The sequence below is a fragment of the Bos grunniens genome, chromosome 11 (assembly GCF_055505025.1).
Source record: "Bos grunniens cultivar Pamir isolate PY7600 chromosome 11, Bosgru_T2T1.0, whole genome shotgun sequence".
Taxonomy (NCBI): Eukaryota; Metazoa; Chordata; class Mammalia; order Artiodactyla; family Bovidae; genus Bos; species Bos grunniens.
In genome coordinates, this window is record NC_141175.1 from 86157519 (window position 1) to 86181695 (window position 24177).

Genomic DNA, 24177 nt, shown 5'->3' on the forward strand with positions numbered 1-24177 from the left:
GAGTTCCAGAGAATAAAGCATCTTGTTTAGGTGGAAGATTTCTGTGTTTAATTTGACTCATTTGCATCATTGAACCAACACTGCATCAGTGCTGCCTATATTGTTAGATGCCATACTTGGCAATGGAGATTCAAGATAAATCAAAAACTATTTACTTTTCTCAAGTACAATCTAGTCAAGACAGAGATGTCAACTCTAAATTGCAATACAGTACTAATTACCATAACAGAAGTATGTGCTAATGTGCTATGTGCTGATTACCATAACAGAAGTATGACAACAGTATTTTGGGGAGCACAAAGGAAGGAGCCAATAACTGGAAATTAGAGAAAGGATTACTGATCTTACAGTAGTAATCAAACCAACCTGATTGGGTCCCGGAAAAGTACTAAGGAAGAATAGCTGAGATTGTCTAAGGAAGTTGCATTCTAGTAATTTCTAAAACTGTACCTACATAATCATGGATGACTGATGGAGAAGTGGTACTCACAACAGAGGCTGAGACGGAATGTTCAGTCATTGTTATGACAATGAGTGAACATTAAAAAATAAAGGAGTAAATGATGAGTTGTACAAATCTGTAAATATAGTTAAAACCATTGAATTGTTTACTTTCAATGGATGAATTGCATTGCCTATAAATCATATTTTAATGAAGTTGTTTAAAAAGAGAAAGAGATAAAGAGTAGACAAAGATATTCTTAGGACACAAAAAATCAAGAACCATAAAATTAAAAATTAATAACCTAGACTGCATTAAGACAAAAAAAACCTTTTGCTCTTCAAAAAGCATTATCAGAAAAATAAGAACATAAGCCACATATTGGTGGAAGCTACTTCAAATACATACATCTAACCAAAGGATTGTATTCAGAACATATAAAGAAATTCAGCAATTCAGTAATAAGAAAAACAGCTTGATACTTTTAAATGGGCAAAAAATTCAACACTTTATAAAAGAAGATACAACAGTGATCAGAAAGCATGTCAAAGGATGACCAACATCAGTAGTCACTGGTGTTAATCATTTAGTCATGTCTGACCCTTTGTGACCCCATGGACTGTAGCCTGCCAGGCTCTTCTGTCCATGGGGTTTCCCAAGCACGAATACTGGAGAGGGTTGCAATTCCCTTGAAGGATCTTCCTGACCCAGGGATCCCGGGTCTCTTGCATTGCAGGTGATTCTTTACCATCTGAGCCAAACCCCCACACATCTTAATAGTCATAAGGAAAATGCAGATTAAGAACATTATGAGACACTACTGGATACTCATTAGAAAAGCTAGAATTAAAAAGACTGACAATACTGGATGTTGAAAAGAATGTGGAGCAACTGCTTTTGGGAATGTAAAATTCCCACATTACCTGTGAGAATGTAATCTGGTATAAATACTTAGGAAAATAATATGGTAATTTCATATAACATTAACCATAAATTAGCCATACTACCTAGCAATTCCACTACAAAATCACACTTGGGCAAAACATCCGTTCAAAGTTCAGAATAGACCAGTGGATTTTAATTTAACAATACAAAGTTTATATAGTTTCAGATTCTACCTTGCAACTAACCTTTAAGAAGCTACATATTGACTTGTGTAATACTGTAAAAAGATAATCACTCCATATATATGCAATGTCCAGAATAGGCAAATACATAGAGAAAGAAAGTGGATCAGTAGTTGCCAGAGACTGGGAGTGGGTGTGCAGGGGAAGAATGGATACAGTATTTTTAGGGGGGATGATGATTTTCTAGAATTTGATGTAGTAATGATTGAATAGTTTTTGAATATGTGAAAATCGTTGAATAGTATATTTTAAGAGTGAATTTTATGATATATAACTTGTATCTCCATAAAAATAACTATGCAGGAAAAGGAAAGAGTATCCACAATTATTTGGATAGACTATTAAAATAGTCCTCTCTTTTCCAACTACATGTCTTTTAAAGCTAGATTTTCCTCATATGCTTTAACCAAAGCAATGTATCACAAGAGATAGAATGCAGAAATATACATGAAAAGCCAGCTATCTTCAATTAAGCTAGGAATTAGAGATTGTGTTAGAAAATGTAAAGCAGTACCATTCTCCTCACCAAGATTTTTGGTTGTTTAAGAGAAACTAGCTACTTTTCATAAAAGTGCTATTTATTGTTATTTTTAAATGAATTAAATTTTTTATAATTTTCTTGATTTTAATGTCTAATATGGTAAGTGTAGTAAATGGCAATAGTAAATAATTTCTAATATAGTAAGCAAATAGAGTTTTCAATAATTTTTAAAAGTATAACGGACTCTTGAGACCAGAAGGCTTGAGAACCAGTGACCTAGAGCAATGTACCTACAAATTGTACTTCATTGCAAAAAGAATTCTTTGTCTTTTACTTGTATTTGTAAAGTTGTTAAAATTTTTCACTGTATCTGCCATTTTAAATTTCATGATTATAAAATGACTTATTGGTTCAAAATAAATTTTTTATTGTACAACCTAACTGAATTAATATGTTTTTCTTTCCAACAGGATGTAGAAAATATATTTAGTCGTATAGTGGATATACATGAACTTAGTGTAAAATTACTGGGCCATATAGAAGATACTGTGGAAATGACAGATGAAGGCAGTCCCCATCCATTAGTAGGAAGCTGCTTTGAAGACTTAGCGGAGGTGAGTACTTTAATTATACACCAAAAAATCGTGCATCTAGAAGGCCTAAATGCAGTTCACAGGCCTAGATTTAATTCAAATACATTTGAATAAAAATTGGAATATGAATTCTTATTTCCAGCTAACATAGACATTAACTGTTAGCTGCTCAACTGTATTGCCCCTTCCTCAAAAGGTCACTGTCAGCATTTGTTTCTGTTATTTCATAAAACTTAGAAAAAAAGGAGTCTCTCATCCTTTATAAAAACAAGCAGATCCCAAAGCTGTCTTCAGATCCCACAGTTCACACTTAATTGGCTATCTTATCAATGAAGAGGCCACAGAACTTGGACGTAAGGTCAGGCTACTTATGTTTCAGTCTAAACTCTTCTACTTATTAGTTGTATGTAACCATGGGCTATTTACTTCACATCTCTAAACCTCCCTATCTATATTTGTAAAATAAGGATAATAATAGGACTCGGGATTTTGTGAAAGTTAAATAACCTACCTGAAATATTTAGCTAGTCACCTTCATACAGCTACTTAATATATGATAACTGTGCATTATTATTTAGAAAAAGAAAATGAAGTCCAGGACCTAGTGGCATGGTGATAAAGAATCTGCCTGCCACTGCAAGAGACACGGGTTCAATCCCTGGGTAGGGAAGATACTCTGGAGAAGGGAATGGCAATCCACTCCAGTATTCCTGCCTGGGAACTCCCATGGACAGAGGAACCTGTTGGGCTACAGTGTATGTGGTCGCAAAAGAGTCAGACATGACTTAGCAACTAAACAAGTTCATTATTATTTAGAATAGGAAAATCAAGTCTAAGGTTTAGATGATGATCATAGGGGTAGAAAAATGGTAACCTTCTTGATACTTCAGCTGCTAAAATATACAAGTTAGCCCTAATAAGTTAGCATTGATTGTCATTCTGAAATTTCTCACTCTTGCTTTGTTCTCATTCTAAAATCAACTGTATCTTTTATTATAACTCAGGGTTGAGTTTATAAAACAAATTAAGACTTTCAGACAAAATAATATGCTGAGTTTAAGCTTCACTAAGCCCCTCAATGTTGCTTTAAACACATAAAAGTCATAAAGTATAAAAAGAAAAAAGGAATATACATAACTAAACTCAAAACCCACTCCAGTACTCTTGCCTGGAAAACCCCATGGACGGAGGAGCCTGGTAGGCTGCAGTCCATGGGGTCGCAGAGGGTTGGACACGACTGAGCGACTTCACTTTCACTTTTTACTTTAATGCATTGGAGAAGGAAATGGCAACCCACTCCAGTGTTCTTGCCTGGAGAATCCCAGGGACGGGGGAGCCTGGTGGGCTGCCATCTGTGGGGTCGCACAGAGTCGGACACGACTGAAGCGACTTAGCAGCAGCAGCCCCAGCAGCAGACTCAAAAGCAAGGATGTTCTTCAGCCAGAGGGAAAGTTGTACTCAGAGGAACGTCAAGGAATACAAGAACTAATGGTGGGAAACAGAGTAGTAAATTTTATAAGCTATTGCATAATCTTAACACCAGACTGCTTTTTTTTTTTTTTAACTTGAAGGGTGAACTAAACCTCTCAGTGCGTGATTCGGGCTTGTCTTCAGAAGATAGGAAAAACTAAACAACTTTGAAAGTTTGAAAGTGAAAACCCATGGAAGTGAAAGTCACTTAGTTGTGTCTAACTCTTTGTGACCCCATGGACGGTAGCCCACCGGGCTCCTCTGTCCATGGAATTCTCCAGGCAAGAATACTGGAGTAGGTAGCTGTTCCCTTCGCCATGGGATCTTCCCAACCCAGGGGTTGAACCGAGGTCTCCTGCATTGCAGGTGTATTCTTTACCATCTGAGCCACCAGGGAAGCTCAAGAATACTGGAGTGGGTGGTCTATCCCTTCAGGGGATCTTCCAGACTCAGTAATCAAACCGGAGTCTCTGGCATTGCATGTGGATTCTTTACCAGCTGAGCTATCAGGGAAAACCTGGTACCAGGGAAAGAGAATGTAAAGTTTAAACAACTTTAAACTCTCTTTAAAATTTAGAAAAAATTTATAAGTAATAGCAAGCCATATTTGATTTTTGAAACATTTAAGAAAATCACCAAATAATAGAAGTACTACCTATAACAGTGCACAAAAACTATAGAAACAATTTTTAATCATTTCTACGATAATAGGAAAAAATAATGAAACAAAGAAAGCAGTGATAATGAAAACAAAATACAGTCATCCTTCAGTATTCTTGGGGGATTGGTTTCAGGAATCCCCTTTCCAATATCAAAATCTGTGGATGCTCAAGTAACTTCATATAAAATGGTCTAGGACAGTTAGTCTTCTGTATCAGCAGATGTGGAAGACAGATACAGAGGGCCGACTGTACAGTATGATACAAATAAATCCAATTATGTCATGCTACTACATTAGTAACTCAGTATGCACAAACTGCTGAAACTTGCCTATTTAAAGAAAGTACTTAATTGTTTTAAGGTCTGTTTTATGCAGTTCATAAGTGAAAGTGAAAGTCGTTCAAGTCGTATCCGACTATGTGCGACCCTATGGACTATATAGTCCATGGAATTCTCCAGGCCAGAATACTGGAGTGGGTAGCCCCCTAGAGATCAAACCCAGGTCTCCCGTATTGCAGATGGATTCTCTACCATCTGAGCCACCAGGGAAGCCCAAGAAGACTGGAATGGGTAGCCTATCCCTTCTCTAGCGGATCTTCCTAACCCAGGAATTGAACTAGGGCCTCCTGCATTGCAGGTGGATTCTTTACCAGCTGAGCTATCAGGGAAGCCCTTATAAGACATATACCCAAAACAGAGACATAGAAATACTAGGTTGGTGCAAATGTTAATTGCTATTTCGGACCATGAATTTTAAATCATTATAACTTATAGGCTCAGGCATATCTTTATTAACTAAAATAGGAATCATTACAATGAGCACATTTTTGCCAATGAGAAATAAGTTTGTGTATTCCTGTAACATAAAAATCCATGCCTCAGGATTCGATGAACTCTTGAAAAGCATTTTTTGTCTCCTGCTGATTGTAGAAGTATATTTTCCCTGCAAAAAGTTGTCAAGCTGCTTGAAGAAGTGGTAGTTGGTTGGCAAGAGGTCAGGTGAATATGGCGGATGAGTCTTAAAACCACAAGGTATTCAGAAGTAAGCCCAATAAACATATGCAAGATTTTTGTTAAGAAAATATTAAAATAGATTCTTAAGGAAGATCAAAAATAGAGACACAAAAGGCAACTCAGTTTTAGGATTATATACATATATTATTAAAACTGGGAAAGAATAATAATATAAGAAAAATATGAACCTCTTTATAATCTAAAACACTGTGTCCAGTATGATATATCTTAGGATATATTTTGTGATATATCTTAAATGGTTGAAGTTTTTAAAAAATTAATATAATATTTCACATTATCATTAAAATCTCAACAAATAAGAAAAAGCATAGAAAATTAAAGTCATTCAGAAATTTCTTTAAAATGTTGGCCAAAGTAGGAATAGAAGGGACCTTTCTTAATCTAGTAAAGGATATCTATAAGAAACCTATAAAAGATACATTTAATGACTAAGTTGTAGGAGAATGCCGCTCACTATTTTTGAGCACCCTAATAGAGATACTAGCCAAAAGACAGGAAAAGAAGAAATAAAATTGTTCTGTTTGTAATCAGCATAATTGTCTACATAGGAAATCCAGAAAAATGTATCTTTCCTTAAAAAAATAAGTCTGAGAAATAGCAGGGTAAGTTAAACATCGCATTTTCTGTCATTCACTCCTAACTTCTTTTTCATTCCTCCACTAGGTGTCCTCTTCCTCCTCATTCTAGAATTACCCTTCATAAAATTGAGCTCTTGCTAGAATCTTCAACAGTATTTTCATAATAGTTTGGAGGTTTTGTGTTTTTATTTTTACCTGGAATAGGGCACAGGATGGAGGAGAGTGGAGATCCTACATCCTGAGAAAAATCACAATACCTGCTCACTTTTTTTCTTCAGAAATCACCAGAACTAGTAGATTATAACCTTTAGAATTGTTTGGTTTATTGATGATGGTAAAACTTTTTGGCAATTTGAATTAAATTAATTGTTTTGTGAAAACTGTAACAGTGGATTTTAGGTGATATAAACAATTTACTTTCAGCTTGCAGGATGTGAAAGTAAGTCTACCACTAAGGAGTAATCATGAGAAAATAAATGCTTGGCACCAGTATTCTAAATGTGTATACTTTATCTGGTTATAGCTATCTATGCTCTTTATTATTCAGGCTAAATTTCATTTTCCAGATCCCAAATCCCCCCATATGTTTGTTCATAATACTCTACTAGAATCCTTTAGTGAGAGGTGTCATAATATGCTAGAATCCCATTACTCATCAGAAAAAAATTCATTTTCTTTCTTACTTGAGAATATTAGGTTTACTCTAGTAAAATTAATAGCTATGTAATTTTGCTTTGAGGCTTTAAAAAAATATGTAATTGTACAGTGATAGAAGTCTTCATAATTTAATCTTTCTGTGTTTATAGAGGTAGGTTATTTATTCTTTACCATAGAGAAAGATTATTTATGTTTTACCTTTTTTGTTTTTTAAGGAACTGGCATTTGATCCATATGAATCATATGCTCGAGATATTCTACGACCTGGTTTTCACGATCGTTTCCTTAGTCAGTTATCAAAGCCTGGAGCAGCGCTCTATTTGCAGGTATAGTAATTTTTAGATCAAGATATAAGATGCCTGTAAAGTAAACTTAAAAATTAAATCACTTTGTTTTCTAGTCAATAGGCGAAGGTTTCAAAGAAGCTGTTCAATATGTTTTACCCAGGCTACTTCTAGCCCCTGTTTACCACTGTCTGCATTACTTCGAACTTCTGAAGGTAAGAAGACTCTTCTACTTACAAAATATTCAAGTCTGATACAGTTTTTTAACCAGTTTATTTGTGAATCATTATGTGAGTGCTCATGAATATGTCTATATCTGTTTTCTTTTTCTAGTTAAGAAGCAATTATATATGAATCTACAATGCATGTTTTCTCCAGTTTTAATTGTGAATTTTAAAGCAGTCATCAGATATTTTTATCTTGTGCACTTCTTGCTTTCATGGCCAGTTGTTTGGAAACAATCTTGGATTTGTGCATCCTAGTCTCCATCTTGGGACCTCAGCAGATTCAGGGACTTAGATAAGGGACCACATGTTGGATAATGCCAAAGTAATGGAGAAGATTAATCACCTAATTTTTGTAGTTTAAGTTTGCAACTATGTCTATAAAAACTACTTATTATTAGTTTAGATACAGTAAACTATAGTAATCCTAGTAAAAAATTTCCCATTTGATTATAGTTCAAAATACTCAATTTTAAAAGTACTGACAGAAAAGAAAGGATTTTGCTTTTTTCCCCTCTTTTCCTATTATGCACTGAAATTAGGGAGAAGGGGAACGTTAGTCTGTATAAGTTATAATTCAATAGTGTAACTTAGTGATTTACTTTTAAATATCTTATGTAACTAATGATGTCTGCTTTGGATTATGGATAATATATCCTAAAAAACATCAAGTTTTCTCAAAAATTTTAAATAAATGAGATAATATATTTTATTTATCTATAATGAACTAGCCCCATAAAGACAAAATATGATATGCATTAATACTATTATTATTTCTTTAGCTTTAAAAAAATGTTTCATTAAAGAAAAATTGTATTTAGTATCATGTTGTTATGGAGCATGTATTATTAGAAATCAGATGTATAGTTTGCAGGAGTACATGAAGAAATGGGCTCTCTATAATGAATCAATGGACTAGAAAGCCTCTAAAGGTAGTAAACTGAAGGAACTCTCATCCTTCCCAGGTCTTTCTACATTGTAGGAACTTGGAGTTCAGTTAGATTTCTTAAGCAGGACTGTTTGAATCAGGAAAGGACTGAGGAAGTTGAAGAACTTAATCACCAGGCAGAGTTATGGAGCTCTCAGCTCTCTATTCTAGACTGCAAACAGAATACAATTTATGGTCTTCAGTAGTACAAAGTAAAGTAAAATTGCTCAGTCGTGTCCGACTCTTTGTGACCCCATAGCCTGTAGCCTACCAGGCTCCTCTGCCCATGGGATTTTCCAGGCAAGAGTACTGGAGTGGGTTGCCATTTCCTTCTCCAGAGGATCTTCCCGACCCAGGGATCGAACCCAGGTCTCCCTCATTGTAGGCATACACTTTACCGTCTGAGCCACCAGGGAAGCCCAGTAGTATAGGATGATTATTTTAAGAGGATAATCAAGAAGAAGCATTTGGTGTATAAAATCATTCTTTGTAAAGAATGACAAACCATAGTCTCAGAATGGATCATTTGCACACAAGTTTATTATATAGACCTTTTCTTCATAATGGCATCTCTAATAATGGGATTTTTTTTTTACCTGAGACTGTAATGAAGTTCTGAAGGATTAAAGACCGTATGAACCTTGAAGCAGTCACTAATCAATAAGTAAGAACAAGAAGCTTTGATGAAGTTTCAGAAGGCTATTAAAACCTATCTTAATAGTGTAAAAGAAATTATTTACTTCCCCAAATATAGGCAATTAAATTAAAAAAAATTTTAAGTTATTGTATTGAAATTTTTATTTTATAATTGTATCTATCAGCAATTTAAAGGTTTCTACTGGTAAACACCTGTATTCCTTGTTCATATTACTGCCTAAATTTCATTGCAAATTTAACAGTATATTGGGCAGGAAATTTTGCCCAATTCCACAAATTGTCATGACTCCTTTTTATTCTGCCTTCTCAGCACTGATGTACTATTTGTGTTTACTGTCTTTCATTTCTATTTGTTGGTATGTTGCTTAAATTATTTTATTGAGCAGTATTTTCAAAGTGTATTCTATGGACTGCTAGTCCCATAAGATACTCTAAAAGTCTGGGGGAGGGAATGCCTTGGTGGGCCAATGGTTAGGACTTCGTGCTCTCACTGCTGAGGACCTGGGTTCAGTCCCTGGTCAGTGAACTAAGATTCCACGTGTTCAGTGGTCAAGTATATTTGGGAAAAACTGTATCCTTAATTACACTCCTAGAAATGTTCCGTATATATTAGAATATTAAAGGCTTTGTAAAATTGTGCAATAAAGCAATCTATATAAAACAGTCTAAAGCAGTTAATTCCCAAATTAATTAGGCCATTTGTTGTTGTTTAGTCACTAAGACATGTCCAACTCTTTGTGACTCCATGGACTCCTCTCTCCATGGGATTTCCCAGGCAAGAATACTGGAGTAAATTGCCATTTCCTTCTCTGGGGGATTTTCCTGACCCAGCAGTTGAACCTGCATCGCCTGCATTGGCAGTCAGATTCTTTACTGCTGAGTCAGCAGGGAAACCCAAATAGGCCATGAAACCCTTAAAAAATGTAATGTATTTCTGGCGGTTACTTTGGAAAACTTTCATAGCGTTCTTCCATCAGAATAACTGAAAGACCTTCTAACACTTAATGGCCTTAAGATTTTTTTTCCAACAATATGATTCTCACTAACTCTAAATTTTTTTAATCTGGGTATTGCCATAATTCCAAGTTCCAATGTGGACTTGGTGATTTTGGACTCAACAATGATTAAATAAAATCAGCAGGGAACAGCAAAATCTTAAGACATCAGTGACAATTGGAATAATTTATCTATGGCATGGAGTGATCTTTGAAGGCTCATTGGACTAGATAGGAGTCTGATGTTTCTTTTCTGATCCTAGACTGGTAGCCAACTAGCTGAGTAGCCTGCAACAAGTCACCTCACCTTTTGAGCCCTGGTTTTCTTATCTGTGAAATGCTTATCTCACTGGGTTCAGTGTATGTAAAAGTACTTAACATACAGTAAAAATATAAATACCGAGTATTCTCATTACTGGAGACTTTTCTTCTTGTCTTGTAGGTTATCTTCAACTTAAACTAACATTTTACTCCCTTTGTCTTTCACCACTTACCTCCCTTTCATGCCTGCCGGAATTTGTATTCCATTTCTTTGTTGATCAGCTCAGATCCCTTCACCAGAAGCTTCAGTGCCATCTTTGATTCTTCTCTCTCCCTTATTTGTAGAGCATCATGGTTTGATTCCACAAATGAGTCTGAAATCCAGTCTTTTCCCCTGTTGCACTGGCATGGCCTTAGTCCAGACCCTCAGCATGTCTTTCCTAGGTTACTGTAGCAGTTTCCTATAAGGTCTTGTATCTCAGGGAACTCTTGGTTTGAAAAGTGCATTTAGTGTCCTTGTGAACTGGGACACAAAGTCTAAATTCTTTAGCTTTTTTCAGCCTCATCTCTTAATACTTGGTGTTACTTACCTTATGCTTTAGCCATAAAAAATTTCCAAGCAGCCCTGGAAATGTCAAATATGTTCAGAATTCCTTATCTTTTTTTCTATTTCCCTGGAATTTCTCTTCTACCTCTACCATCCCCTTTCATCTGAGAAATTCCTGCTTATCAAAGAGTTTGTTCAAATGTTGATTCCCTGTCAAGTTTCCCTTTCTCTAGGCTGATCCTTTGACTAAGCTGCTTAATTTTCTTTATGTCTCTATAGAACATGTCTCATTTTTATTGTCTACCTTGTCATTAGAATGGAGCTAAACCGTATGTATTTTTGAATTCTCTTGCCTAGTAGTGTTTGGCATTTAGACATTTAATAAATGCTTGTTACAAGATGAATAGCAAAAATAAGGTAAGTTTTCCTTTGAATTTATGTTTGTAGGAATAGTTTACCTGTAAATTGTATATAATTACATTTACTTTGGAAATTTAGAATGTCTTAAACTTTACAAATTCAGAAAATAAAAGTTTAGTTATTGATAGTATGACTTTAATGCCACTGAAACTGGAAAAAGGAAGTAACTCCCTTACCCGTCCACCTCCCCCACCCCGCCCAAGTTAGGAGTCAAGTCTTTGAAACCTTTAATAAACTTTTTCACATTAAAGTTCATTTAAAATCAACAACAACAACTTCCTTTGTATCCTTTTGAAAACCTTATTGCTCCAGTAATGTGATTTTTCTATGTGAAGATTAATTTGCTGTATTAAACAAATTTAGAGTTGTTTCTTGGGGCTAAGTATTTTGAAGGTTACCAAATCAGCACATTGTTCAGTTCAGCAAAAATAGTAACCTTTTCTTTGTTCTTTAAATATATTATTTTATCCTCTAAAGGTAAACTCAGACAAATGTTAGAAAAAATTATCCAGGATGATTTTGAGCAAATTAGTTCCCTAGAGAATTACCTATTCTTTTTCCAGTGCACTGGATACATATAACCTAGGAGATATAAATTGTCTCCCTTAATTTCAAAAGCAGGTTCAAATCTATATTGCGACTTGTGCATTAGCGTATTAGTTTCCTAGGGCTGCTAGAGCAAAACACCACAGACTGAGTGGCTTAAAAACAACAGAAATTTATTCTTTCACAGTTCTGGGTGTCGGCAGGGCCATACTCTTTCTAAAGGCTCTAGGGAAGAATCCTTCCTGCCTTTTCTTTAGCTTCTGGTGTATCCCAGTAACCTTTGGCAGGCTTTGGCTTACAGATGCCCTCACTTCAATCTTTGCCTTGGTCTTCTTTTTCACATCTTTACATTCTTGTCTGTTTCCTCTGCATTCAAATCTCTCCTTCCTTTCTCATACAATACCCAGTTAGTGGATATAGGGCCGACCGTAATCCGGTGTGACCTCATCTCAGCTTGATTATATCTGCAAACACCCAGTTTTCAAATAACATCATGTTCACAGGTACCAGGGGTTAGGACTTTGGAGGGAACACAGTTCAACCCATTACATTTAGTTTTTGGTATACTATAAAAAAATTATATCCATTTTTGTTTTTCTGATTCTCTAGTATATACTGACTTGCTTAAACCCATAAAAATATATTTTTTGCATAGGCCAATTAATCATTGCTTCCTGATCTTAGACTTTAAAATTTAATTTCAGTCCGACAGCAATTTAGTGAAAAACCAACAATTGCAGTATTTTTCAAATAGTAAAAATTCACAGGGATACAGAATTACTAACAATCACCTGAGTAGGACTAATGTACATAACTGAGGTTGGGGTTATCATGTATGGTTTCCCTTAAAAAAAAATAATATAAAATTTAACACTTAAAACCTCCATTCTTAGGTTTCACTGATAATAAAAAGTGCAAGACGAGCAAAATAATTGAGAGAAAACATTTCCAGGTTTAATTTTAACACGTCATAACAACCCTCTGCTTTTAGGTAAGATTAAGAACTAATAGAATAGTAAATATTGCAATGGATGTTAATTCGTTAATAACAGTGCAGTGCTTGTCTTGGTCACAAGCTTTACTTTAGAAAATAAGAGACACTAAAGATTGTAATCTGAATGCTCATATGATTAGATGCTTCCTGTGTTACATAGTAACATTTAATTTCCTAATATTCCTCGATTTTTGTGTACTGACTTGAATAGTTCTTAACTTTTCCCTTTAACATCATAAATAGTACCAAAATTGTAGTCCCAAATGCTTAAGTACAGAATTGTGGGAAAGGATTACAGGTAAGAACTTAGATCTGAATGGTGCAGTGAATAGAAAACTTAGGAACTGAGGGATGTTAAAAATAGGAGATACTTTTCCTCCCAGAGTAGGTTTTTGTTTTGTTTTGTTTTGTTTCTTTTTCAGGATAATATAAATGGAAAAGGCAAATATAAATTGTGCTACATCATTCACTTTAAACACCCCTTAGTGGCCTTCACATAGTGCTCCAGAAACTCTTTTGTAAAGAAATAACGCTCTGCAGACCCCCTGCTACAGACACCGTGTACGCGTTTGTTAATGGCTTTGGTTTGTTGCTTTTTCATTAGGGGAGCGGGAAAGTATCAAACATCTTCTACTCTAGGTGATTTCTTATGTAGTTTTTTTCAATATTCTCCATCTGGTTGCTGTATGCTTCAGACCATTTTTTTTTTATACTGTCCATACGCCAATGTTTAATACCAGCAATAAGAGGAGATTTAGAAAACATAGCTTCTCTCTGAGTATCACAAAAATAAGCCCAGAAGAGGTCTGTCTAGCTTCCATTCCTTTGAACTAGCTTTCTAAATTTAGAAATTCTTTTCCAGAAACCATGGACTCAAAGCATTGAGCTAAATGGTATATCTGACCACAGATGTTGATGACTAAAGTTAAACATAAAATAGTATAATTCAGGAACAATTATAAACAAACAGCTGACTTATGTTTTACTCTACTTTTAAAATTTTAAATCAACTAAACTGCTATGAGGAACATTTATAGTTTTGGTGATTTTCTCTTTGATAAGAACAGAGCAATGGTTTTGAAAGGTATTTTATTTCATAAATGAGATTATCCTAACATTTTTTAGGGTTAATTTCCTGTTTAAAGTTTCAAAATCCTTTCTGTTTAAGGTTTTGAACTTGCTTTTACAGCATTCCTTTTTCTGCCATTTTTCTCATTTCTGTTCTTTCTGGAATGCCAGTTACAATGTAGAACTACTTTATGTTGTCCCATACGTCTCTGAGACTATTCATTTTTCTTAAATCATTTTTCTTTTGTTCTTCAAAGTGGTAATTTCTATTGCTCTGTCAATAGAATTATTAGTTATTATACTTACTCTAGAATTTCCATTTGGATTTTGTTTTATAGTTTCCAGAGACTCCCTATCTGAGCACTCAAGAAGACCATGTTTTCCTTTAATTCTTTGAATATGGTCACATAAACTACTTTGAAGTCTTTCCTAAATCTGACATCTGGGCCACACGGAGCCAGTTTCTACTAACTGGGTTTTTCCCTCAAATATGGGTCACATTTTCCCAGTGTTTTTGCTGGCTAACATCTCTGGATTCTGTTGTGTTGAGGACTGTTGGGGTTCCATTTGTGGGTTTGTCTTTTGCTCTGTTTTGGATTGTTGGGTTTTTACTCTAGTGGGCAGCTAACTTTTCTGATTTGTGTGTGGGTGTGCTCAGTCGTGTCTTGACTCTTTACGGCCCCATGGACGGTAGTCCACTAGACTCCATTGTCCATGGAATTTTCCTGTCAAGAATACTGGAGTGGGTTGCCATTTCCTACTCCATGGATATTCCCGACCCAGGGATTGAACCCACGTCTCCTTCATTGATAGGTGGGTTCTTTACCACTGTGCCACCTAGGCCTCAACTGCAAATTTGTCTCTTCTGTGTTGTGTAGCAGCTGATATCTCTGTTCACTTTTTAGGATTTCCGTATGCTACTCTTTTAGCCTAGTGCTCTCCTGTCTTCCCTACACATGTATGACTTGACAGACTAAATGTTTGGGCAGAGATAATGTTGAGATTTGGGGGTACAGTCTCTGGTTGCTTACACCTACAGATTCCCCCTTAATTTCCATGCACTCTGTCAGACTCAGGCTCTGTTTCCTAACACCTTAAACCAGTAAGACTTCAGCTTTCCGCTGTCTGAGCTATGTACATTTGAGAAGTAAACTCAGTTTAAGAAAAGCAGAACTTTATCCATTATAGCACTGTCTTTCAAAAGTAGATTCTCTTTGGTCTCTGCCACATTACTTCACTGGAGTCTTTTCATGCATTCAGAGTTTAGCAGTCAGCCAGATGTTTGGGTAGAATTTATTCTCAGATTTTATGTCTCAACCTTCTGTAGTTCATTCACTTCCAGATTTCCCCCTTCATTTCCTCTTCTATTCTGCTGTCTTCCATCTCTAGCCTGTAACTCTTCCTTTCGTTCTTCCTCACTGTTATCATGGGAGGTTAGGGGAAAACCCTAATCCCACAACTGTACACTTTCTAGTTGTAACTTTTTAAGAGCAATAGTACTACTGGCTTATGCTCTCTTTTAGATGTTTTCCAGTGCCTATAAATATTTTTAATTTTTTGTTTAGATTGAATAATTGTTATCTGCAGATGGTTCTCAAGACTACTGCACCACCATTACTGGAAGTTCTTGCATTTTTATAGCTCTGCTTCAGTATTTATTGTGGCTTTGTTATCTGTGACAATAGGAGGGGATACAGTGAAGGGCTGCAACTCAGATTCCACAGGTAGGCAAGAGAGCCGCTAACATTAGAAAATGTATTCTACTAAATTTAAAGATAAAAATAGCTAAGTCCTGTTTAAAATACAATTTGAATATTGGGCATGTTTAAAAATCGGTTGCATTGGTTATTTGGGGGGCTTCCCTGGTAGCTTAGCTGATAAAGAATCCGCCTGCAATGTAGGAGACCCCGGTTTGATTCCTGGATCAGAAAGTTTTCCCTGGAAAAGGGATAGGCTACCCACTCCAGTATTCTTGGGCTTCCCTGGTGGCGCAGATGGTAAACAATCCACTTGCAATGTGGGAGACCTGGGTTCAGTCCCTGAGTTGGGAAGATCCCCTGGAGAAGGGCATGGCAACCCACTCCAGTATTCTGGCCTGAAGAATCCCCATAGACAGAGGAGCCTGGCAGGCTACAGTCCATGGGGTCCCAAAGAGTTGGACATGACTGAGGGACTAAGCATAAGCACAGTTCTTAAATCATCCTTTGTCTTTTTCCTCACCTAGATAACATGCTTGAGCTTAAAATATTCCCATACAAAAACATTACACAAATTTTATCTGATGAGCAGGAATTCTAAAAACTTTTTACAGTTATCCAGGATTACTTCCGGAGAAGGCAGTAGCAACGCACTCCAGTACTCTTGCCTGGAAAATCCCATGGACAGAGGAGCCTGGTAGGCTGCAGTCCATGGGGTCGCTAGGAGTCAGACACAACTGAGCAACTTCACTTTCACTTTTCATTTTCATGCATTGGAGAAGGAAACGGCAACCTACTCCAGTGTTCTTGCCTGGAGGATCCAACGGACAGGGGAGCCTGGTGGGCTGCCGTCTATGGGGTTGCACAGAGTCGGACACGACTGAATTGACTTAGCAGCAGCAGGATTACTTCAGTATGAAAGCGTAATAGTGATACTTGGAAACGGCTATCCTTGTTTTTCTTTTTTTGCTGTTGTGTTATGACTTCATCAAATAAACACTGTATTCAGTTTTATCCCACTTTTTTAGCAGGAAATTCACCAAACTCTCTCCTTTTCTTTAAGTTAAAAATAAAAATAAATTTGGCCTTATTACAAAAAAAATTGGTTTTAAGTCAGAATGAAAGGAGCTTGGTAACATTATTCACCAGCATTTTGGTCTTTGAGTTATATTTCAGTTTCTTTCTTTTTCTAAGTTGTAAGATCTTTTCTTTCATTAAGTGCTTCGCTGTTTTAAAAAGTTTTCAGAATTTCTAACACTGTAATATTTAACTGGTAATTATTTTACTAATAGATAATAATACTTTTATCATTATCTGTCTCTATCATTCTTTTGTTCAGAAATACTGAAAAACTTTTTCATAGACGGTTTTAATTCTTATTATATACTTAATGTTTGTATTAATTGTAATTTTCTATACAAAAGGGGTAAATAAAACCAATTAGCAAAATCTTAAGAACTGCTGTAGATATTTTAATGAATCCGTTTACTTTTTTTTTTTGGACCAATGCATACCGATGTATAGTCACTTTCATTTTTAAATTTTTTAATTAAAAAAATTATATTTAACATTTTACAGATTCTTTTAATTACATTTTTTTATTTTTAAATTAATTTTATTGGAGTGTAATAAAATTTTCAGTGTTGTGTTAGTTTCTGCTGTACAGCAAAGTAAATCAGCTATACATATACTTATATCCCCTCTTTTTAGATTCCCTTCTCATTTAGGTTACCACAGAGCGTTAAGTAGAGTTGCCATTTACTTTTTTAAAACCATATAATCTTGCCAAGTCTTTCTTTGATAACTGCATGTTTCAGACTGGAAACTGAACTTACCATCAGTCTGATGGCTAAGACCATTTAAAGCCCATTTTAATAGGTATATGGGCTTCCCTGGTGGCTCAGACAGTAAAGAATCTGCCTGCAGTGTGGGAGATCGGGATTCGATCCCTCGGTTGGGAAGATACCCTGGCGAAGGGAATGGCTACACACTCTAGTATTCTTGCCTGGAGAATTCCATGGACAGAGGAGCCTGGCTGGCTACAGGCTGTGGGGTCATAAAGAGTCAGACACAACTAAGCGACTAACACTTTCACTTTAATAGATATACAGAAAATTGAAGAGCATATAGTTAGCTAAAAGTATTAAATTATTACTTTTTAAAGAAACACCTTTATTGAGATACAATTAACAAGCCATACTGCTCTCCATTACAATATGCTTTTTTATTTTTTCAAATTATTTCCTTTCCCAAGCACCTGTAGGGGAGGACAGTTTTTTCCTCATCCCTTTTAGAGTCTCTGGCTGGGTCTGAAAAGGAAACTGACAAAAATTAACAGGAGAAAAGCATACAGATTTATTTAATGTAAGTTTTATGTGACACAGGAACCTTACATATTGAGTATTTTAAACTGAAGGAACTTGAGAAAATAGAACCGGGAAGGTCACTGACCTTCTCTTTCCCTTATTTTCCCTTATTTTCTCAAACTTCTTCAACTTTTAAAGTATTCAGTATACCAAGGTGCCAGATTGGGGAATAGTATGTCCTGAACCCTGTCACACCCTTCCCCTCCCCCAGTCCCATCTTATCATTTACTCATGAAGTTTACCTAGAAAAAGCATTGACCCCTTTGCTGTCAGATAATAAATGTGTCAATCCAAAGGTTACTTTTAGTAGCATGAAGAAAATCAGGAATTTATGCTGATTTCAGTAAGATTAAAGAGATTAAATGAAGAGAGGGGCATGGAAAAGGAAATGGCGCAGTGTAGGCTGTTTATTGTCCACCTGTCTTTTGACCAGCTGTGCTTATTTATTGTGTAAGCAAATCAAATTCACTTTCTTGAAAACTCCTCATCTTTCCCAGCAAAACCACTCGTTCTGTGTTCATTCACTTGGTGAAGTGGTCCCACTATCCATTTGGTTACTCAAAATAGACACCTGGAAGTCCTCAACTCTTCTCTGCCATTTTCCACATCACATCCACTTTGTGTGTGTGTGTGTGTGTGTGTGTGTGTGTGTGTGTGTGTGTGTGTGTTAGTTGCTCAGTCGTATCCAGCTCTTTGCAACCCCATGGACTGTAGCCCATCAGGCTCCTCTCTCCATAGGATTTTCCAGACAAGAATACTGGAGTGGGTTGCCATTGCCGCCTCCAGGGGATATTCAAGATTCAGGGATTGAATCTGTGTCTCCTGTGTCTCCTGTATTGCAGGCAGATTCTTTACTCACTGGGCCATCAGAAAAGCCCCCTAGTGACCAAATAGGTCCTTTTCATTCTTGAAAAGGATCTTTTGATTTCATCTTCCGTTCATTTCTTCTTAGTACTCGAGAGCCACGATCATCTCATCTGGGTTATCACAAATCTCCTTTTAGTCTCATCCCCACCCCATCCCCCAATTTGCTGTTGACTGGTAACCAAACCAAAGCTGTCTTTCTAAAATGCAGATTTGATAGCATTGTGAAGTGAAGTCGCTCAGTTGTGTCCGACTCTTTGCGACCCTGTGGACTGTAGCCTACTAGGCTCCTCCGTCTGCGGGATTTTCGAGGCAAGAATGCTAGAGTGGGTTGCCATTTGCTTAAAATCCTTAATGGCTCCCCATTGACCCAGGTTAATGTTCAAGTTCCTAATAAGGATTACAGTCCTGGCTTGGTTATTGTTGACTTCTCCAGTATCTTGACCCATCACTTCTGTCCACCCCTAACTCCTTCCCACTCACCAAGTTCTACTCTTCAGCCTCATTTCTCTCAATGTTGGCCCTAAATAACTCTTTGAATTAACAAGCTATTTCCTCTGCCTAATACATTTTTTTGTACCTCTGTTGCCCCATGGCTAAACCATTCTTATCCTTCAAACCTTATAGTCATTTCTTTCTGGCAGGCCTTCTTTGCTATATTCTTCTGTCCCTTTATTAGGTTAGGGATTCTTGCTGTATATTTTCAGAATGCCCTGTTTCCCCATTATATCCTTTTGTTGTTCATTTGTCTTCTCTTTAACACTCTAAGCTCTAACAGCAGTGACCAGATTTCGCTTGCTCACTATCATATTTTTATTACTTATGAATGAGAGGGGCTTCCCTGGTAGCTCAGCTGGTAAAGAATCCTCCTGCAATGCAGGAGACCCTGGTTCGATTCCTGGGTCGGGAAGATCCCCTGGAGAAGGGAAAGGCTACCCACTCCAGTATTCCTGCCTGGAGAATCCCCAAGAGGAGCCTGACAGACTACAGTCCATGGGATTGTAAAGAGACACGACTGAGCGACTTTCACTTTCTTTCATGAATGATAGATGGTTAATTAAATATTTGTTAAATTAATTATGATTGGAACTTTACTGGAAGTCTTCTGTAGACTGCCCTTTTGAGTCTTTTTCCAGTCAGCTACTGTTAATATTCTAAATAGTTTCTAAAAGTGTACAAAAGACCCTTTAATTATCTTAAGACTTGTGACTTTCCTCAAAATCTTTGAGCATTTTGCTTTTATTTCCTAATAGTGAACTATGTCATGTTAGAATTTATATTTTAAGATTTACTTTTTATATATTCAACCATTGACTAATTTAATAAAGATACTATTTCATTTAAATTACAATTATTGAAGATTTATACTATTTTACTGTTATACTATTTATTTCATGTAATATATACCATTTTGAAAATGATCATCTCCTCACTTGTCTTGGGAGAAAATGAGGGTTAAGTAAAAAAGATCAAATTTTGTTAATATCATTAAAATCATATACTGGTTGAAATTTTGTGTATTGTAGAATTATCTGCATATATGAAATTATTTTTGGACTCAAAAAATAACTTTTGGAGGGAAAGGAAGGACCTTCCTGTTATGAAATTTACTTCATGATTCCCATCTTTGCTTTTGTTCTCACATTTTGTGATGAAATCTTATATGTACATATAATATTTAAGATAAAGATAAATCTTTATTTTCCAAAGCTTAATTATATTAATATATATTTTTTAAAAATTATAAAAGTACAGTTGGTTTACAATAGTGTGTAAGTTTCAGGTGTACAGCACAGCAATTTAGTTATACTACAGTGTTTATTCCTCGATGATATATTTTGTCATCCTTATGCATTGCAGTTTACCATTTGAATGGAATGTTTTATTTGATGAATATTTTTTAAACAGGTATTTACAGTCTTTTCAGTTCCCTGGATAGTATATTGAAAAGGGCTGAGAGTTGAGACTCCTGGGTTCTGGTCCTGCCTGCCTCCATCCTCAAGTAATTGGCAGTTCATTCATTTTATATTATTTCATGTTGGAGAAAACTAATTTCTAGAAATAAAAGCATATAGATTCAAGTTTGTGTTTTTTTAAGAGAAGGCATTATTTGATTGTGAATTGGACAATTTGTTTGTGAGTTGGACTCATAAAATTGTGTCAGGTTCAACACTTTATTTTTTTATGTATAAACCGATTGTTAATTTTATTCATCTACTGAATACTATTGTGAATTATCTTTTTCCAGTGTATAGCCTCTTAGTTCAGTTCAGTTCAGTCACTCAATCGTGTCCGACTCTTTGCGACCCCATGGACTGCAGCACACCAGGCTTCCCTATCCATCACCAACTCCTGGAGGTTACTCAAACTCATGTCCATCGAGTCAGTGATGCCATCCAACCATCTCATCCTCTGTTGTCCCCTTCTCCTCCCACCTTCAGTCTTTTCCAGCATCAGGGTCTTTTCCAGTAAGTCAGTTCTTCGCATCAGGTAGCCAAAGTATTAGAGTTTCAGCTTCAGCATCAGTCCTTCCAATGAATATTCAGGACTGATTTCCTTTAGGATTGACTGGTTTGATCTCCTTGCAGTCCAAGAGACTCTCAAGAGCCATCTTCAGCACCACAGTTCAAAAGCATCAATTCTTCAGTGCTCAATTTCTCAGGGTTTCCTTTGGGCACACAATATACTATGTTGACTACTGCCTCTTCTATTTATTTCTAAAGGATTCCTCCCCACCCCAAATCACTGGCAAAAGTGACTCCTTTCTTTTGAAAATGTAAATTTAGTCATATCTATAGGTCATTATGAGTTACCATTGTGCTTTAGAATATGATTCTCTGGATAAGGTTAAGTATATTCTCATATATGGCAATATATCATCAGGACTTGAAAATTTTTTAAACTATTTAGTAAACAGCCATTTGTAAAATTAAATTGCTGTTAGATAATGTTATTAAATAGGCCCCCATGAAAAGCATGGATATCACTTTGGTAACAAGAAGATGCTGCTTTGTAAAGTTTCATTTACATACTAATTGCCCTTGGTTTATTTCTGTAGCAACAATAAGCTACCCCTTTGGTGATAGTTAACTTGAATTATTCTTCACCAATGCCCAGTTTAAATCAGCTGTGTTAAGTAAAAGAAGCAAAGAATGCTTATAAGAAAAGTCATTTATTACATTGAAATTTGTTTTAGATGCTTGACTAATGCTATAAAGGTAAATATTACACAAACCGATGGACTGTAGCCTGTCAGGCTCCTCTGTCCATGGGATTCTCCAGGCAAGAATACTAGAGTAGACTGCCATGCCCTCCTCCAGAGGATCTTCCCAACCAGGGATCAAATGCAGGTCTCCTGCATGGCAGGCAGATTCTTTACCATCTGAGCCACCAGGAAAGCCCCATGAAATGCTATAGTTAATGGTAGAGAACATGACTCAGAAATTTAAAACATTTTTTAGAATAGAAAATCAAATGCATGTCTAAATGGATCTGTTACTTTGAAAGTTCTTTTTATGTGTGTTAGAATTGTGTGTCTTATATGACTTCCGGTATTTTTGCCTGAATTAATGATATTAAAAAATCAAAGGATAGAATATAAAGGACTCTAATATTCTGTTGTGTGCTCAGTTGCTTCAGTAGTGTCTGACTGCGGCCCTGTGGACTGTAGCCCGCCAGGCTCCTCTGTCCATGGGCTTCTCCAGGCAAGAATATTGGAGCAGGTTGCCATTTTCTTCTCCAGTGGAGCTCCCCAACCCAGGGATTGAACCCAGGTCTCCCGCATTGCAGGCAGATTCTTTACCAGCTGAGCCACAAGGGAAGCCCAATAGAGATGGAAGATACTTTGAAAGATTACCCAGAATCCAGCTTTCAGCCTACCCTTAAGTAAAAACCTTTTATCTTCATGAAAACTTGGCCATTGGCTTTCTTTAATATAGATATAGCTGACCATAGTGAAGAGGAACACTATGAATAAAAAGTATTTGCATTTTTTAATGTATCTATTTTTAAGTCCCTTATCCTTTAAAAACTGTCTCCTCCGTAACCCTTTTTATGTTGGAAATTTTGTGACTAGATTTTTGTTTTGTTTAACACAAATGAGACTAAATTTCCAGAGAGGGTGGATTATGCCTCAGTGAATTTTAAATAATGGATATAAGAAATTTGAATAATAAGACCTGATGTTTTATATTTGTTACTTCTGGAATATTTGAGCATTAAGATATTTTAAGTAAATTATTTTTATAAAAATGGTTTGGAGCATTGAATATGTTTACTTTTCATAGGTCATTAGTAGACACACACACATGTGTGTGTAACCTGTATCAGTTGAAACAAAAAAGAATGTATTATTAGTCTTTAAGAAACGCCTCTTAAACATAAGGCTCTTAAAGTGTTGAGTTGGCAAAAAAGTTTGTTTGGGTTTTTCTGTAATATCTTAAAAACCCAGATGAACTTTTTGGCCAACCCAATGCTAATGGATAATGAAGCTCATTGAAAAGTAAGCCTTTCTAAGTTACTTTGAATTTTTTATGGTTTTATTTCTCAAGTCTTTTTCATTTATGATAGAGAGTAAGTGTTCTCAAATGTTGCATGAAAACTCTGTTAATATATGTTATTTCTTAACTTCTCTTTGGTAGCCACAGATTTATAAGGTTACTGAATCATTGTCACTTATACCTCAGTTAATTGCTTGCTTGAATTACCACCACCTTGTCATATTGATTATTAGTAATTATTAATGACTCAATCCTGTTAAGTACAGACTTTCTGTCTGGCACATGTAGTATCTTTAGCTAGTATTTGAAAATGTGCTTGAGTTCCACTAACATATACATTGCTACTTTTACTCGAAATCTTCACATGTGAATGCTGACAAAGTTCTTCATGATACTAATGTTAATTCTGTAGTTAAATTATAAAGGAAAGCAGTTTACAATAATGTTGTACATTACTATTTTACAAAGGACTTTGATTTTTTTCAGAGTGCTTTGACTTTTAATAGCAACCCCATAAAATAAGCAAAGCAGGCTTTTTATAAGCCTCATTTGACAGATAGGAAAAGTGGGACTCAATCAAATAACTTGCCCCAAATTCACACAGAAAGTAAGAGTCAAATTTTGATCTTAGGCCTTGTATCTTCAACTGCCTTTATACTATACTGCATCCTTCTCTGTATTTTTAAGCATCTTTCTTAAGCATTCTATTGCTGAGAACAGTAATGTGGCAATCAGAAATCTAAGACCAAATTACACAACTTAAAAAAAAAAAAAAAATCTCACC

General features: G+C 35.9%; 1 protein-coding gene across 5 annotated transcripts in view; it reads left to right on the forward strand.

The window, feature by feature from the left end:
* SOS1 (SOS Ras/Rac guanine nucleotide exchange factor 1) overlaps positions 1–24177 on the forward strand; it is a 131669-nt gene that overhangs the window by 62910 nt on the left and 44582 nt on the right. For 3 of the 5 annotated variants that reach the window (XM_086327363.1, XM_086327364.1, XM_086327365.1), the window contains 3 exons: positions 2521–2664; positions 7259–7369; positions 7444–7542. In XM_086327363.1, the coding sequence (XP_086183489.1) occupies positions 2521–2664; positions 7259–7369; positions 7444–7542 (354 nt within the window). Of the gene's footprint in view, positions 1–2520; positions 2665–7258; positions 7370–7443; positions 7543–24177 lie in introns of those variants that run through there. The other 2 variants (XM_086327366.1, XM_086327367.1) reach the window with 1 other exon arrangement.